Source organism: Kryptolebias marmoratus, linkage group LG7, assembly GCF_001649575.2.
Source record: "Kryptolebias marmoratus isolate JLee-2015 linkage group LG7, ASM164957v2, whole genome shotgun sequence".
Lineage (NCBI taxonomy): Eukaryota > Metazoa > Chordata > Actinopteri > Cyprinodontiformes > Rivulidae > Kryptolebias > Kryptolebias marmoratus.
This window is the reverse complement of record NC_051436.1, coordinates 4160440-4179109: the sequence shown is the minus strand read 5'-3', so window position 1 is coordinate 4179109 and position 18670 is coordinate 4160440. Positions and strand designations below refer to the sequence as shown.

General features: G+C 39.1%; 3 protein-coding genes across 3 annotated transcripts; all 3 read left to right on the top strand.

The window, feature by feature from the left end:
• Positions 1-3859: 3859 nt before the first annotated feature.
• Positions 3860-6169, top strand: si:dkey-85k7.11 (endonuclease domain-containing 1 protein). The gene is made up of 2 exons (XM_017428007.1): positions 3860-4147; positions 5540-6169. The coding sequence occupies exons 1-2, from the start codon at positions 3860-3862 to the stop codon at positions 6167-6169; spliced, it is 918 nt and encodes a 305-aa protein (XP_017283496.1).
• Positions 6170-7614: 1445 nt separating this feature from the next.
• LOC108242867 (endonuclease domain-containing 1 protein-like) lies at positions 7615-8670 on the top strand. The gene is made up of 2 exons (XM_017428005.3): positions 7615-7908; positions 8049-8670. The coding sequence occupies exons 1-2, from the start codon at positions 7615-7617 to the stop codon at positions 8640-8642; spliced, it is 888 nt and encodes a 295-aa protein (XP_017283494.3). The 3' UTR covers positions 8643-8670.
• Positions 8671-10366: 1696 nt separating this feature from the next.
• Positions 10367-11827, top strand: LOC108242866 (endonuclease domain-containing 1 protein-like). Its single transcript, XM_037976728.1, has 2 exons — positions 10367-10690; positions 11162-11827. The coding sequence occupies exons 1-2, from the start codon at positions 10367-10369 to the stop codon at positions 11741-11743; spliced, it is 906 nt and encodes a 301-aa protein (XP_037832656.1). The 3' UTR covers positions 11744-11827.
• Positions 11828-18670: the final 6843 nt, after the last annotated feature.

Here is an 18670-nt window from a genome sequence, read left to right as displayed (position 1 = left end):
TCCGTGTGACACCACGTGACTCGGGCACTGACAAGCTGGTAACCAATGTCGGAGCGGCGCAAACACACCCCTATTTTTTATTTTTTTAAAACCAGCTTACGCTCCACTTGCTCGGACTGGACGTCTTTTTTTATTTATTTATTTTAGCTTTTACCCTGTCTCAGTTAGCCTGCGAGCCTCAGAGCGAAGCCATTTTATTGCATGTTGCGTGTACGTGCAACCAGCTCCCGGGGCTGGAACGTGCTGTGACACACGAGTGGATTTAATTACTGACAGGTTGTTTTCATAACAGCCAAATGCACCGTGTTTCAAACGTGTAATGTGATATTTCGGTCGTTCGCGACGTCCCTCCAAGTTTAGCAGCTACTACGTACTGAGCATGTGCGGCGCAATACTCACTTTGACCACCAGATGGCACTGTTTGACAACTATTAACAATGAGACGCACAACTAAATTGTTTAAATAAAAAATAAAATTATTATCTTTTAAATGAAATAATCCATTTTATTAACATGCATCATAACTGAAAAGATAGTGTTTTAAAAGGCGTATCTTGGTGGTTATTATTTTTGTTGAACTGGGTATGAAAATGTGCAATTTAATAACCTTATTGCATGTTTGAATCACTACCATTTTGTTCAGTTAAGTGCATTTTAACACCTGAACTGAACATGAATCTTGCTGAAACTGTTACACTGGGTAACAAAAGCTCACTTTAGTCTTGTTCCTGGGTTAAAACTATATTTTTCCAGCTCTTTATAATAAAACAAAAATAAATTTGGTCCCAAAACTTAGCTTTTGTTAGGACAATGAATTTAGAATTTTGCCCTTTTCCTGTTGATTTTCTAGTTAGTTTAGGCATTTTATCTACTTGCGCTAATAATGCTGCAATAAACAGAGTGTAGTCGATAATATCTGGTTTCATTCCACTTTTTGAAGGCCTTGGAGGGGAAGAGGGGGTCACTTTTATCATCTCCGCCACCTCCCACCACCCGAGTAAGCCTCAGATTGAACTCTTCAGATCTGGATGCTTTTTTCCCTCCCAGCATCCTTGCAATAAGCTGCCTGAGCTTTTATTCCTGTTAAAAACTTGCTGCTGCAGCTGCGCCGACAATGAGGCAGTTTCTCACCTCCATCTCAGTAAAAACCTTTTAATGTTGCCTTACAGGTTCGCCTTACAGTGACGCTCTTCACTCTGCCACCCAGAACCCCTCGGTGCATGTAACGTGTGCCAAAGGTAGCCAAGAACTTGATGGAACTGGGTCTTGTTGTTGTACTGCTCTGTACGGCTCACAATGGTCTGAACAAACTTGGGGTTGGAGGGTTTGTTCTCACGCTGTAGCTGAAGTGGAAAGAAAAACAGCCTCTTAGATAAAGTTATTACATGCATTATGTTTCTGACAGTGTTTATGCATGATTTCATGCTAAGCAGTCCTCATTCAAATTATATTTTGGCCAAAAAGACACAGTTAATCACCTGCAAATATGGCTTGTAACAACAAAAAAATAATTTTAAAACCAGGTTGAATCAGGTTTAACAACACTGAATTAATTTAGATGAAATGTAAAGTTTTTGATAGTTTTTAGGCGATCATGTAACTGCCTGTGTCAGTGTGTGTGTTCATTCGTCTTTCTGTTAGTAAAACATCTAATGAACTAACAGACAGATTTTATTAAAACTCTTAGAAAGTTACTGTTGGTCATACATCTACAACTGATTAACTTCAATTACCCAATTCAAGATGGCTGCCATAATGGCTCGCTTTTCTTGATTTCTTGATTCTGCAGCTCTGGTAGTAATTCAAACTGGGTGCCGTTTGTCAACTTGAGCTCAGCTTTCAAAACAATGTGGTTAATCTCTTTAATTCATGATTTAATGAGAGGGACGATTACTTTTTCACATCACCTGTAGCAGGAGCTCAGCTCTTGTTTGGACCGATCCATCACTGTCCTGGAAGGACCACACTGCGTCCCTCTTACTGTCTCTGTTGTCTCACTCAGATCCAGGCCTGGTTTCCAGGTGGGATTCCTCCTTTTTAAGACTCCTCATGATGAAGGCTGTGTTGGAACCATACAGACTTGTGGATAATGCTGTTTGGTTTCAAACATCTCCAGTTTTCTGCAGCTTCCCACGCATCAGGGTGTTTGTGCAAAGCGTGCGGGAGGTGTTTGGCTGCTGCCAGGTGTTCCCATCGATTGCAGAAGCCTGTTTACGCTGCAGGGGGACTGCATCAAAGGCCCGGGCCGGCCGGCCGGCGAGGTCTCAGGTGCTGTTTCTGCAGCTCTGCATCGGTCAGCTGGGGCTGAGAGGCAGGAGAGCTGAGCTGAGTGGGAGACAAACAGCAGCAGCACCGAGTGAAGAACAACAGCAGAAAAATAAGGACAAATTGTTCAGATTGATTAAGTGGATTTAAAGATGGGTATAACAGTGTGTTCTTTTCCAAAAAAACATCACAATAATGAGATAAAATGCTTTTATTTCTATGGTATAGTCATCTAGAGCAGTAAAACATCCTCCAATGGGTTTCAGTATACAAAGACATTTGAGACTTCTTCATATTCTTCATTTTTATTCTAAGATCACCTCAGCTGGATCCACACTGAATCCAAGGAGCACCTTACTTTCAAAATTTATTGTTATTTTTGTGCACATTTAGCTCATTTTCCTTTAACAAAATATTTGCATTTGTGTTTTCTTTTAAATAATCTACATATCTTTTTCATTCTTAATGTTGGAATATACAAACATAAAGTATGTTTTGCAACATTTTATCTTAGAGAAGTAGCATAAACATTCAAACTAACAGAAATAATGTGGTGGTGCTAAAGGAGCACCAGTTGTTTAGCAGCATGGGATTTCTCTGGGTGCTCCGGTTTCATGTTAGGTTAACAGGATGTGTGTGTGAGTGTGTGCACACATGGTTGTTTGTTCCTGGTCCCTGATCCTGGGATGGACTGATGACCTGTCCAAGGATGAATTAACACAAAGTAGACACAAAACTCTGCATATTTTTATGTTTTACTTTCTTAATAAAGTAATATGTTGTTGTACTTACTTATGTTACTAGAGCTGATTTATAGAGATTATTTATTTATTCATTGATTCATTTATTTTGCATTGATTCTAAATAAGATTAATTTTAACTGAGTTGGTTGAACCGTATATCTTTTTCTTTTAATAGTCATCCAGAATAAATTAGCTTACTGTACAAACCTTAAGCTGGCATCTTTTGTTCATGGGTGCATTTGTCAACCAGGCATAAAATGACATTTTTAGCAGAGGAATTATCCGATCAGAGTTTGGCTGCAAGAAAAAAAAAAATTGTCTTCAGCAGAAGAACTTTTAGTTTGGCAGCACAGAAAGAAGATGTCAAAAAAAAAGCAGAGAAACCATCTGTTCAGATTTAAAGTGTGCAACACTCGACAGAGCACGCTACGTGTCGAAAGTTTTGCACAATTTAGTTTCACATTAAGAGGTTTCACCAACATGGCAGAGAAATAAAATAATCTAGAAAGCAAGTCTAATATTATATTGCCTTACAGTGAGATCATTGTGAAGGTTTTATAAGTTCTACAGTGAATAAAAATGTTTGTTCAGAGATGCCCAGCAGTCCAGGCTTTGTTGGAGCAGATAAATTCAGTAACTGACCAATAAGCTCACAGCAGCTACTGCTTTGCATGCTTTCTGTCTAACTGTCATTGCTCTTCACCAGACAAAGAGCAACTCTTAAAAACAGGATAACTTATTCAAAAAAATTTCCTTATTGTGGACTTTTTCTATTTTTGTTTGGATGTGGAAGATGTGCCATGATGGAGAATTAGCCTTGTAGACTTTTTACCCGCTCCAGCTGTGTGAGGATGTATCTGCTTTGCATCCTGACCGTCTCTCCGGTGTTGGTGTCCCACCTGGCGAGTGCCGCCGTGTCAGACAGCTTCAGAGACTGCAGCCAGTTTTTCTACATGCAGATGCCCCCCGCAGGGATCCGAGGGACAAGCCTGAAGAGGATCTGCCAGAAGTATGCAGACAAACTGCGCTACGCCACGCTGTACGACAGCAGTCGCCATCTGCCCCTCTACTCAGCCTACGTGTTTAAGAAGTCTGATGGGAAGATGTGGGCGGATACACCCTGGATGTATGAACCTCAGGTAGTGAGAGACACTCAGGTCTGAGTGGGATGCGTTTGCAAAAAGCTGAATATTTCAGGCATTATTTACATTTTTCCTGTCTAAAACTGGCTCATCTTAAGTTAAAAATCTGTAAATAATCTTATCCCCTTTCACTTACCTTGCTGCAAAGAGCAGTTCATAAAGTTGTTGCTTAAAACTCAACAGCTCAAACTTCAGGTGAATAAAGGACAAATTTTTGTGATCTACTGTATTTCTTTATATATTTAGCCAAAATATTTTAAAGCTAAATCACATTCAGTTATGAAAATGCGGTAATTTGACACAAATATTTTATTGTTAAAAGATAGACGAGAAGTTTGATGTTGCTTTTTAGTGAGTGGACTTCACCGTATGAGTTTGCAAATTGTTGCATTCACTGACCAGGCTAACTACTATTAGCAATACAAGCCAATGGCAGTGTGTTTCTCTGCTATTTGTGCATTTAAACACTGCAGCAACGTGCTATCTAACAGAGGTTATACAGTTTATGTCTTTTTTATTGGATATAAAATATCAGAAATACAAATAAACAGTTTATTAGTGCAGCTAGGACTATGTTTTATGTGCTCAGCAGCCATATTGGATTTTTAGGTTGGTGCTGGTGAAAAGCCTCCAACTTTCCCAGTTGGATTTCTGACCTCGAGGATGATCCAGCTGATTCTTTTGGCTCAGAACTTGGAAATAACAACATCCTGGTCCAAATGAATACAACATTAATCCAAGTATATGAGCTGGGGACAGGCACCAGCTTCTCAGGACCCTGAAAGCTGCAGACAGCTGAAAGGGGAGCTTTCGGATGAGCAGCTTGGTGGACTTCTGGTAGTGGTGGATCTCCCTGAGAGCTGCTTCCTGGGAGCTTTACCTCTTTAAATCCTTTTCTTTCGGTGGATTTACGGGCGGTCTGCTTGGTTCTGGCCATGAATGGACTTCAGGGTTCTTCACGTTCAACACTGAAGAGTAAAAGATGTTAATCAGCTGCTCCTGATTGTGAAAAAAGCCACCTTGTTGTTATGGTTACGCATCATAACAAGATGTCCAAAAGTAAAAGGTTTCAGTAAAAAATTCTTGTAGCTGCACAGCATCTGATACCAGAGGAAATAATCTTTCAAAAAAGTGATTTACAAGTAGAAAAAGGAGGAATTAAAATTAACATTTGCTACAGCGATATCTCAGATCGAATGTAACAGAGCTGCTTGAGCTGCCACCTTGAGCGGCGCAAATCTAGAAGCAATTCTTGACATAATCATACATGTTTATAAAGAAAACAAAGTTATTGGATAGATCAAAGCTTGTACATCCTGTAAAATCACCAGTAGAATTAAATTTGAGAAACACTAAATAGCTGAAACATTGACTGACTTTTCTGAACAGCTGGTGTCTGACGATGAGAGCGGTAACATGAAGGCGCTTCCCCTGAGTGACGACACCCCCCCTCTGATCGAGGACAGCCAGGCTGTGTTGGACGACTACGTTGACGCTGTCGATTACAGACGTGGCCCCCTGAATCCCGACCAGCACCAAGCGGACCCAGATGACAAGTCCTCCACCTACACACTGACCAACATAGTTCCCCTCATCACAGACTTCCTGGACACCTCTTGGAACCCATACTTGGATGTCGTTCGTCGACGTCTGAACAACTTCTGCCACGGGAAATCCTTCATCGTGACGGGGGTAACTGTTTCAGGGGTCGCCGTCAAGCGTGATAACAGGGACCGCCTGTCAGTACCAAAGTATTTATGGTTGGCGTACTGCTGCCCGCGGTACGACCGTAACTCGCCGTATGAGGTGAGGTTTATGTTCCCAGGTTATGGGGGATATGGACTGAATGAAAAGATGGGCAACAACGTGGTAGAAGTGCCACTAAAGACTCTGAAGACGTTCCTGAGGAGCCAGGCAGACATAGACAACGACATGACTATTTTCTACAAGGGCTGTGTGCAGGAAAACACCTTCAAGAAGAAGAGAGACTTGCCGAATGTTGAACAGCAACCGGGTTAGCGGAGGAAACAAAAAGTTCTTACTGAAATAAACTTTAACCACTGCAGTGTTATTAGGGCCTGATTCAGATGCAAATCTGAGAAATGTGACACGATACTCAAGTAAATTTCATCCACATTTCTTCTTTTTTTATAACTTTGTCCCCAGAGAACTCTCACCACAAATATATAAAAATAAAATCTTTCTTTTTTTAATCAAATGAAACAGACAAAGACTCATTTGTCACCTTTTTGGTAATTAGTTCTTTCATTACATGAATGACAAGATCTTTTTTTTTTAACAATAATGTATGAAAATAAAACTTGAGGAAGTCATGTTTTTTTTCACTTTGTATGCAGGACACTAAGTATTAAAAGGTGCTGATTTGAAGAGTCAACCTCCCAATTTCAAAGTACATTAATTGCAACATTTGTAAAATGTTTCCAGTTTAGTAAATGTCACAAATCATTAATCATCAGGATATTTTTAAAAGTACTAAATATAAGATTACCTCACACTGTTTACACAGGATTTAGTTTGTCCAATCTTTTTTCATTGGTTATTTGTGTTATGGATTCTTCAATTATAAAAGTAAACTGGGCCGTTAATGATCTGCAGTATGTACCTTTAAAAAAAACAAATAGAATACAGCAAACCGTATATAATATTGAACAAATTCTTGAAAAATAAATGGATACAACATATTACATCACAAGAATACGTAGCACCACCATTTGCTGTTCCATCCCTTTGAAAATATCTTGGATAAATCACATTTACAGTTTGTGTGTGGAGGAAAAATGAATTACATTTAAAACTGGAAATTAAAACATTTAAAACAGAAGTGACTTACTATCCCTTTGAACTCGTTACATTAACTTGTCAGTTTGTTTTTATAATGCAATCACAGAAAATTGGTCAAAATATGTTTTTATAGTCCTGTGTTTCCTTATAGATGTATTAAAATCGTACTTTTTGGGAGTTCTTTTGCATAAAAAAACAATGTTTTAAAAAAGCATATTGAAAATGAGAGGACTTAATTAATGTTGTGACTTGTAAATGTTGATACTAATAAAGAATATTTACAAAACAATCATTTGTGAAACTCTTATTTCTGAAGAAAATCCAGCTGGAAATGTTTTAATACATGGGAGTCAACAGTATTTGAAAACTGTAAAAGTGCAGGTTAAATATGTGGATCTGAGGAATACTGTCTACCTGGTTGGAAAGGATGAAGGTCTTTCCTTCTGTCTTTTCCAGCAGTAAAACAAACATTTGCCTTTGACTGTTGAGCGTCCTGTGGGTGGGTCTACTAAAGTGTGAGGAGTCCATTACGGCTTTGCATACTGATCACAGATTACGCAAAGTGAAGCGTGAAACCTGTGTAAGCTCCACGAGACGCACTCAGACACCTTTTAACTGACATCCTGCACATTCGGCAGCTCTACACCGGACCCTCGCTGATGATGGCGTTTTGGTTGCAGATGGGTTTCCTGCTCGGAGCCATGTTAACACAAGTGGTGAGAGGGAGAGTGGAAAAAGAGCTGTCTCCTGAATGCAGAGAGTTTCTCTACATGGGAACACCTCCGACGGGTCTGGAACACCACTCCGTCAAGTACATTTGTCAGTTTTACAACAAGAAGCCTCGCTACGTGACTCTGTACAGCACAGAGGATCACATACCCATCTACTCTGCCTACACCTTCAAACGCTCGGACGGGGAGAAATGTGTGGATGTTCCCTGGATGTATGAGCCACAGGTAAGGAAACTAGAACTAGAGCCTGAGATGCATGAATTCATCATCTTCGATATAAAGAATGTTTATTTTGTATTTGCCTTGGAACAAATTCCAGTCACGTGAAGGCTCTTGTTTTTTCTTGGGTCTGTGTCTCTGTGCAGCTGTCCACTTCTTTTGACACAAGCGAGATGCAGCCCTTTCCTCGTGGATACATGCACATGAATTTCGAAGACGCCCAAGCAATCCTGGACGATTACGCGAACACCATACTGTATGAGCGCGGTACCCTCAACCCAGACGAGCATCAGAACGAACCCGACGACAAGGCCTCCACCTACACTCTGACCAACGTCGTACCGATGGCGCCTGACGTCAACAACAGAGTGTGGAACGAACAGGAGCACGTCATCCGCAAACGCCTCAACAACTACTGCCACGGAAAGGCTCACATTGTGACAGGGATCACCACCTCAGGGAAGATGATCCGCCGGGAAAACATGAACCGCATCGCAGTCCCCACCTACCTGTGGTCGGCTTATTGCTGCGTCGACTACGACCACAACGCCCCTTTTACCGAACGGTACAAGTTCCCATCATTCGCTCATTACGGCCTCAACGAGGACGAGAACAACGAGGTGGTGGAGATCCCTGTCACCAAGCTGAAGGAGTTCCTCACGAGGACTACGTTTGTAAACCAGAACTTTCAGATCTTCGTGGGCGACTGTATGCCCACATCGTCCAGCAAAACTGATTAGGAACAAACATTAATGTGAAGAAGCTACACGGCGTGTTATTAGATTCTGTAAAGCAGAAAATCACAACTGCTACTGTCAATAATGTTCACATGGTGGTGCTAAAGGAGCATGAAATGTACCAAAATGAATTGAGTACATAAAAACAGAGCTCAAGAAATCGAGGTGCCATTTCTTTTTCCTGCTATTCTCCAAGTTCTGCACAGCGCCAACAGCACTAAAGAATCTGGTTTTATTATGCCAGAGAGCCAACCTGCACAAGAAAATGACCAAATATAAGTTCCTGACCTCAACAAAGTGCAGATGTTTTCAGTGAATCAGTAAAATGTGAACATTTTCTGATGATCTACTCAACATATTTTAACACGGAGCCTATAAAGTTTTTAATGTTTTCAAATTTCTCAGCTCATTAAAAAGCAATTTACTCACACTAATTAAATCATTGTAACACTGTTTATCTGAACTACTGAGTCACACTGGACTACATTTCTCTAATTTGCAGAAATAAATTGTATTTGAGACTTAATTATTGATACATTCAACGAGAACATTATATTGTCATGGATAACTCAAAAATATTTCACATTAATGTGTATTCATTAAGAGAAAACTAGCTTTAAGGGCCGTTGTTTCATAATTGTCACTCAGTACATTCATCTGCTATTTTTCAAATAAACATAAATAGTTGAATAAAATGTCTTGTTATGATGTTATGGAACTTGTTTTTGTAGAGACACTGAATACAGATATTTTATACTGCAGAAAGAGAGCTTGGAGATGCTTTGTAAATATTACATTTAGTTATTTGGTTTCATTTACACATAAATGGTGGGAAATAACAGCACAGAAAACTGAGGCATTGGGCAGGAGAAGCTAGCAGCCAACTAAAATCTCCCTTTAAAAAAAAATAAGAAAAGAAATCTTACTTATACAAATATAAGCAGCAAAGACACGATTAGTTAAAGTTAACATATTAAAATGCATTGCAAAAATATTTTTTTCCCTCCCAAGTTAAATACCTTTTCAAGTGTTTCGTTTTAATTCCAAAAAATATAAAATTGTCTGAAAAATGAGCCAAATTCTAAGTAAGTTTCTTCTTTCATCAAGTTTGAAGCTGAATCAGCAGGCTGCTTGTGGACTCAGGTGATGCATTTAGTGCTTTTAGTCATCTGACAGCACACTGAATAACTTTTACTTGGATTTTTTTTTGTTCCCATCTATATTGTCTGCGAACATTTCTTTATACGAAAAACAAAGTAAAACTGTCTGAAAAGTGGCTATTATGGCTGCTTTATTTACAATCTTCAAGTATTGTTGCTCCTCTGTAGACCTTTTTGTTGCAAACATGACAAATAATGATGTAAGCCATGACAGCCTCCACGCAAATGTTGGAATGAAGCCGTCATTAATATGCCTGAAGTATTCCTACTATGAGATGTCAGTGCTGTGCAAAAGAGCCATGATAAAATGCTGAAAGACTGATAACATTCACTGTCTTAAACTACTGCTGGGACACTTGTGGGGGATTTGAATATATGGAAAAGGCTTCATAAAGTGAGATCAGTTAGCTTGAAGGGCAGACGAGCCGGGAAGGGAAATGTTGAGAGAGATAGAACCGAGACAGAGGTTCCTTTAGACAGCAGTGGACTTTCAGTGCAGAAGCAGGAGCAGAAAGGTCTAAAAGGACACCGAGAAGTCAAACAACTAAGTGAAAACAAGCTGCAGTGATGACACCTCCATCTGGAATCCGTGCTGTATCCCTGGCAGCTGTTGTCACGGTGATAACCTGTGTGTTTCTACAGGGGATCCAGGCGAGAGTGGTGGGGGACTTCAACCACGCCGAGCGCTGTAAGGACTCTCTGTTCATGGGCACCCCACCAAGAGGCTACCTAAGCTACTCCTTTAAGAAGATCTGCCAAAGGTATGAGGACAAACCGCGCTACGTCACGCTGTATGACCCCCACATACACATCCCCATCTACTCTGCATACACCTTCAAGAAGTCAGACGGAGAGAAGAAGGTGGACTTCCCCTGGATGTTTGAACCGCAGGTAAAAATGGTTTATTCATTCGGCAGTAGTAGTTCAAATGTTATTGTTGTAGATGCAGCTATCAACATTTGTTTCATATTTATCAACTACTGTTGCTAAAGGCATCTTGAGATAAGCTCTTTTATGGACAACATCCCGGTGAGGTAGTGTTGCCGTTATCATACGTACAGTTAAAGGCCCATTTCAGAAAGTACCACACAAATTCTACCTCATTATTTGTTATTCTGACCATGTTACAGCCATTTTTTGTGTTGGCAAAGGTAGATTAGCTGTGGCACCCATCTTGAATTGCTAACAGACTGGCAGAATTCACTCCAACAGTCAATGTCAGAGTTTTAAAAACAGGATCTTGCACCACCAGTTAGTGTTTTGAGTATGTGTTGGACCAAATTTGAGCACAATATCTGTAAAACTTTCTGAATTAGAATAAAGAAAATATCGATGATCTTGAACTTTTTCCTCTGTCTGTAGTTGGCGTCAGAGAAGAGCAGCAGCAACATGGAGCCCTTCCCCCAATCCACAAGCATGCACATGAACTTTGAGGACACCCAGGCAGTCCTGGAAGACTACACCGATGTGGTTCAGTACGAGCGCGGCCAACTAAACCCCGACGAGCACCAGGCCGACCCTCTGGACAAAGCCTCCACCTACAGCTTGACTAACGTGGTGCCTCAAATCAGAGAGTTCAACATGGGTCCCTGGGCCGAACATCAGGACATCATCCGCAAACGCCTCAACAACTACTGCAGAGGAAAGGCCTTCGTGGTCACTGGTGTCACCACCTCAGGACACACGATCCGTCGCAACAACATGGACCGCGTGGCCGTTCCAGAGTACATGTGGTCCGCTTACTGTTGCACAGAGTTTGACCAAAACGCCCCGTACTTTGTGCGCTACAAGTTCCCCGTGTTCGGAGCTTACGGGCTCAACGATCGAGTCAACAACCAGATGGTGGAAGTTCCCCTGAAGAACCTGGAGAAGTTCCTCAAAGGCAGGATGGATGTGGACAAGAACTTCCAGATTTTCTACAATGACTGTGTGCCAGATAACTAAGGCAAAGCGTAATCGATGTTAAAAGTCAACAGAAAAACTGTTTGAGTTTGTTGTCAAAAATATACCTGAAGATAAATTGCTAAATTTTACCCAATGAATGTTGTCTCTTTCTCCAAATCTCCACGTATTTATTACCTTTTAGATCAGTCATAAAGTCTGTAAAATCTTAAACTGTTAATCATAATTTTCCAGAAGCTGAAGATTTTGCATGTTGCTAAAATAAATGTAAAAAACAAAATTAAAAAAGTAGTTTTTAATTTGAGAATTTAAAGGCAAAAGTTATTTGCATTGTTTATTGTAGAAGCAGTAAATTCAATGAAGAATGTTGAGAAGTTTTCTGCTCATCTATACAAAGCCTCCACTCTAAAATATGAATATAATTTTCATAATATTCACTAGATTGACAAAGAAATGTAACAACTGTATCTTCTAAATTAAAATCCTAATCCAAACTCGAATTGTTTCTTGCAAATTCTAGTAGAAGTATACATTATAAGTAGGGAATTCACAGAAATGTTTCATGAAGATATTTGTAATTTAACATTTTAATGTTGATGACAAACTCACACCAGACAATTTCTGACTTTAACCACTAGATGGCACTACCATAAAGTTTTTCATGATGCTGTACTTAGTGAAGATGCAAAACTGTTTTTCAGGTTTGCAGAAAGCAATTTTTCCAGGGAGACATATTCATCTTTTAATGTTCTAAATATCATAAAGCTGGCACATAAGCCTTCTAAAACCTACATTCAAATGACATGATGGTTTTGCTTATCACTCACTCACAGTGAACACTAACTGAATATCACTCATTACTGGATGAACTTTTAAAGTGGCGGGATCTATTTAACCAACATTCTCACTAATATTGAAACCAAATAACACTTTTTACAATATTTACTGTAATTGCCTGAATGACTGACACAAGTTAATGAAAGACTTTTGAAACAATGGTGGGTTAAAAGTGCTACTTTTTTATTTCACATAGCAGCTTTTTGTGATGTGATGCTAACGCCAGCTTATACAGAAACAGGAACAAGGAGAAAGTTTGGTTCTTTTGGTTATTTTTTCACAGAGTAGTGCTCTCCTGTCTCCTACCTGTAGCTGCAGCCGTCACTCAGCTCTGTATGGTGGACAAGAAGGAAAATCCCATAAACTTCACTTCTCATTAAAAAAAAGAGTTGTGCACCAGATGAGTGACACCCATCACTCTTTGTAAAGTAACACTTTTTTATCAGTAGAAAAAAAGTCACCCTGCTACAGACTTGCTGTGTGGCTAAATAATTAGCTAACAATAACTTGTCTGGCTCTTTATATCTAAACTTCCAACCAGAAAGCCAGAACAGGACTAACTTCTCTTCCTGTTTTTTTTTTTCTTTCTCTCTGATTCTTGGCATAAGTGGAAGATTGTGTGTCTAATGATTTTGTCTTTGGAAGACATGGAAGATCTTTACATATTTGGGTTTTTGATAACAGGATTTCTGCTGTTTGGATTAGGCAGTTACCTGACTTATCGTCAAATTCGTTTGATGTGTTCGGCGAATTACACTCAGACTTGTTACGGGAGCTGAATCGCAAGTTGGATGTGATCCTTTTACAGGACCGCAGGCTAAATTGTGGTTCCGGGACTCATGAATAATATGGGTTACATCTTGGAGAAAGTTGTTCGCTAGAATTAGGTGGAATGGTCCTGGAATTTGGCTGTTTGGATTCGCCATTGAGAAGTATCAGCAAGACTTTTCAAGGCAGACGGAAAACAAGTCTGCCTGACCCAAAACAATTATTGTTTTGTAAATTCTGGCTTCCCTGACAGTGGCCTTGGCTAGCTATCTTCCATTTCACCCCGGATTTTATGTAAACAAGATGCTCAGCCCCCTCCCTTGCCCAAGGACATCCGTGGATCTGCTCTGGGCCTGCTGATAAACATTTCATCACATTATCAAAGATAATGGCCTCTTTGACGTGATTCATGGACTTATCTGCAAACACACACACACATACACACACATCTGTCTCTCTACCTTTGCTGGGACTTTCCATTGACTTCTATACATTTCTACACCCTAACTACACCCTAACCCTAACCATTACCAGTATATACCTAACCCTAAACCAAACCTAAACTCAATTCACACCTTAGTCCTAAACCTAACCCCTAACCCAAAAACACAATTTCTCCTCGTGGGGACCAGGCTTTGGTCCCCACGAGGAGCAGTTGGTCCTCATAAGTTAGTATATGTTAGGATGTCCTCACGATGTAGCAAATACAAGTCCACACACACACACACACACACACATACAACACAAACACACCGTCTCTCACCATCTTTAATCACACACATACTCATTTTCCACCGTCTCTGCCTCATCTTTCTCACTTCACTCCCTCCCTCCCCTCCTTCACTACCTTAGTTAGTAATTCTTGTGTTGGCTGTTAGTGGGCCTTCTGGTATTATTAGAAAGTCTTTTGTACCATTAGTTTAGCATTGTCATGTTTCAGTTTATGTTAGCTTTTACATTTAGTTTAGTTTAGTTTATCTTAGCTCATATTTTAGATATTGTTAGATTCCTAATTGTTGTTTAGTTCAGCTTTAACTTCATCATGATTTTATTTAATTATTTTAGTTACTATTTTGACTGTCTTCATATGTTTAGATATGTTTAGTTTCCTGATTTTACTTAGGTCATCCTATATTTTATTTAGATTATACATGTTTTATCTCTATATTTGATTATGATGTTTTTATTATGTTTGATGTTTGCTGTATTTGATTCTGTACCTGATTGTTGTTTCTGTGTTGTAAAGCACTTTGAATCGCCTTGTTGCTGAAGAGTGCTATATAAATAATTTTCACTTCACTTCACTTCAGGTCCCAATACAAGTTTTAAGCACCCCACAGTCCATGTTTTAAAAAAAGAACAAAAAAAAAACAGAACATTGCCCTTGGTAAAATATAAAAAATATGCTTCTCTTGAACACTTGCAACAGATACACACACATCCATCCCATTTATTTTCTTTACCTGTTTTTTTTGTGGAAAGTAGCAGGAAACGGGTGGCTGTCCCCAGCATTCATTAGATAAGAGGCGGAGTCCACCGTCCATCACAGGGACACATGGAGACAAATGAGACAAACAGCTTGATACAGTTTAGCGTTGCCAATTAACCTAACATGCATGTTTTCGGACTATGAGAGGCAGGAAGAATCCACACATGCAGAACATGCAAACTTCACACAGACGAGTCGCCTTCCTGCTATGAGGCGAAAGCTTTAACCACTATTCCACAATGCCACCATAAACACACACTACCTGCCCATGTTGTGTAATGTCTTTTTTATTATTATGTTCATGATTCATTTCAGAAAACGAATTTGCAATCTAATATATATATATATATATATATATATATATATATATATATATATATATATTATTTTTCCTTTATTGGATATTATTACTTTATTTTTTAAAACATAATTGACATTCACAGCCATACAGAAATTTTAATGATTTTAATGAAGTTAGTACACATGCTGACAAATTCATATATGCAGATCCAAATAAAAGGTGTCAACAATTCAAATCAGAGAGAAATTTAACTTTCTAACATTCTTTCACTGCAAAAGTACAAATTGTTTAAAACATAAAAAAGGTTATTTGACATCAAAAACAAAATGTTTCAAAATTTTTACAACTGAGCTTTTTTGTAGCTGTTGTAATAAAAATAGGAGACAATGATTTATTACAGCAACTGTGTCATTAGGCCTGATGATGTTACAGAAAACAGTTCAGCCTCCTTCTTTCTACATTTATCTTTAACAAAGTCTCTTCTACCCTGCGCTGTCACAGCAGCGCCCACCAGCAGCAAGAAGCAATAAAAGCAACAGAACAGAAAGTACTGTATTTTCTGCACTATAGGGCGCACTGGATTATAAGATGCACTGTCCATAAGTGGTCCATTTTTGAACTTTTATCATATATAAGGCGCACCGGACTATAAGGCGTGTGCACGTCCCAATTTTTGTGACTTGGCGCAGACCACGCTCCATTCAAAATGGAGGATTTTGGTGCTCTAGCGGAGCTGGTTCACCTGTATCAGCGTTTTTATGATCCCTCTATGAGAGATCACAGAGATAATCAAACGATTCAAAACTCATGGAAGGATAATGCACAGACGTAAGCGTCAACTATAAACGCCTCCACCGCTCCCTCAGGTCCGTAAGCCGTGGGTGGAGCCATGTGCGACTATAACTGAGCCTTAATGCTGCAAGCGGTGTGGCTTTGTAGTTTACCAAAGTTGTACTAAAAAATCAAGACTTCATACATATATAAGGTGCTCCGGATTATAAGGCTCACTGTCGTTTTTTGAGAAAATTGAAAGCTTTTAAATGCACCTTATGGCCCGGAAAATACAGTAAATGCATTCGCTGTTTAAATCTAAGAACACAAGATTAAGTTCATTTTGAAAACATCAATGCAACAATATCAAACACTAAGTTATGTAACAAAACAAACTTTGAATCTGATTTTTCACATGAAGAAAAACAAGTATCAGAAGCTTTATTCCACATTTTATACCAGATAAATAAGCTTGTCAATGCTTTGCTATGACTAACTTTTTTTGTGATAATGGCACCTGTAGTTAAAAAAAAAAAAAAAGACCTAAAGGATAGTGATAAATACAAAGATGGGTAAAAGTGAATATACTAACTGAGATGCTGTACCACCAGTTTTACTTTTTGTTGAATGATTCCTTAATGCTTGCTTTAGCATGTTTATTTTTTATTTTCCTCCAAGAAGAAGGAATCTCAGCAAGTTTTGCATTGTATGCTTTCGCAAAGTTCCAGTTGTACTTTCGCATCACGTATTTCCAGTAGTCTGATGCCTGAAGGCTCACATCTGGAGGGATATGCCAGTCAGGGAAAATTTCCTTGTAATGCTTGAAAGGATGGGGCTCATTGTTTGTAGCACTGCAGCGAAATGTCTTGTCACTGATCACAAGAGAAGAGCAAATGTCAGTGACAAGTTTTTTGGATTCAGTCCATCTGTATCTACCAAAAGCCTGTGGTCGATGCAGTGAAGCAAAGTGTTCAGTGTGTTCTCTTCCTCCTGCATCACAGGGAACTCCACAGAACGGACACTGTTTGCCACAACCAATCACTCTGTTGAAAAGCTCGTTCTGAGGGTTCATCTGAAGATGTGCGAGTTTTGTTTTAAAGCATGTTTTTTTAAACTTCTTTTTAAGAGTTTTTGCCATGTCATTCAATGACTTTATGAGCCAGTGAGCAAACTGTTCCTGGTCAGCATTGTTCAAGATCATGAAGGCACCAAGAGCATCCTGGGAAATCACCAGTTTATCATCAAGTTCTTTGCAGATATTTTCAACAAATGTCTTCAGGCTGTCACTCTCGTTTGCTTTCGACTTTTCAATTGCATCGTTTATGCTATCAATTCGTGACTGAACATGTCTGTCCTCAAACTCACCAATTGTAGACACCTTTGAAAAGTGCTTCTTTATTCTGTCGGATATCTGTAATTTTACATAATCTTCATATGAGCAAATGTAGCTCTTATAGTTTTTGAAGTGTTTCCTTGACAGGAGATTCAGTAAAATTGAATACTGGAAGGACATTCTTGTGCTGAACTCCTCTCTTTTCATCATTTCATCAACTATATTAGGACCCAGAGATCGATTGACAAAGTCTTCAACAGCAGGTTTCAAGCACTGGTTGGTGAATTCTTCAGCTTTCTTCTGGCACTGGTCTCGTTCATGGAACACATCTTTAAAATCTGCACAGAACTTTTCCTTGTTTTTCTGCAGACATCTGTAGGGATCATTTTCTTGTATGAAATATTGATGCATGATCTGAAACATTCTGGCAGCCTGTCCACAGATGTGCTGTTTTAGAGAAACTTCAAACTCAATGTCTGTCTTAAGGTCTTGATTGTTTTTCAAATTTCCATCAATGATATGCAGGATTTCCTGAATGTAAGTGTTGTGGTAATTGTTTTTTTTTTTCATTTTGTCAGCTACAAACTCAGTGCATGAATTTATGATGTTCTTTGCCATTTTTTGAACAGCCATTACACGATCTTCATTGTAAAGCCATTTGTTTACTGTATGTATGACTTTACTGTAAAGTCCTTCAGCTGAGTATTTGAAAGGCTCCAACCCAAAATTCTCAAGATTTTTTTCACTCAGCAACTGACATGCACGACTCCCTCTGTGTGACAGATTGATTCTTAAACAGTGTGATACACTGTCGAAGACATTTATGGGCTTCATTTCAGTGAAAGACATTCTGTTCACTGTTTCAGTCCACATTTTATTAAATTCTTCATCCAGCTCTGAATCTGTCATCTGAACTTTTTTCTTTCTACATTCATCAATTAATTCACAAACTGCTTTCTCAATTTCTTTTGTATAATTTGCTCTGATTTTGTCAAGTTCTTTCATTCCCTGTTTGATGTCAGCTGCTGCTGTGAGCTGGTTAACAACAGAGCTTTGCATTTCTCGTCGAAGGCTCTTTATGCTGTTTGAGAATTCTTCCCTGTATTTCTCAACCAGATAAACATGACCCTCTGTTTGCTTGAAGTATTCTATCAGATTGTTAAGTAGCTTTGTCTCCCATTCAGACAGCTCTGTGATCGCTTCACTTTTCAACTGAGTGATGAATTCTCTCAGGTCAGATAATTCAGATTTTGTTGCAATGGTTCCAAAATTGGAAATTCTTGTTTCTGCATTGGTAACCCAGGTGTACATTGCTTTTTTGAACTCCCACTCCCATTTGTTGAATTCTGCACAGAGCTTCATGTATGCATCAGCTACCAGGCTGTTTCTGAAGCTGAAGATGAAGTTTTCATGTTTTACTGCAGTCCACAGGCTGCTCATCCACTCTCTAAACTCCAGGATATTATTAGA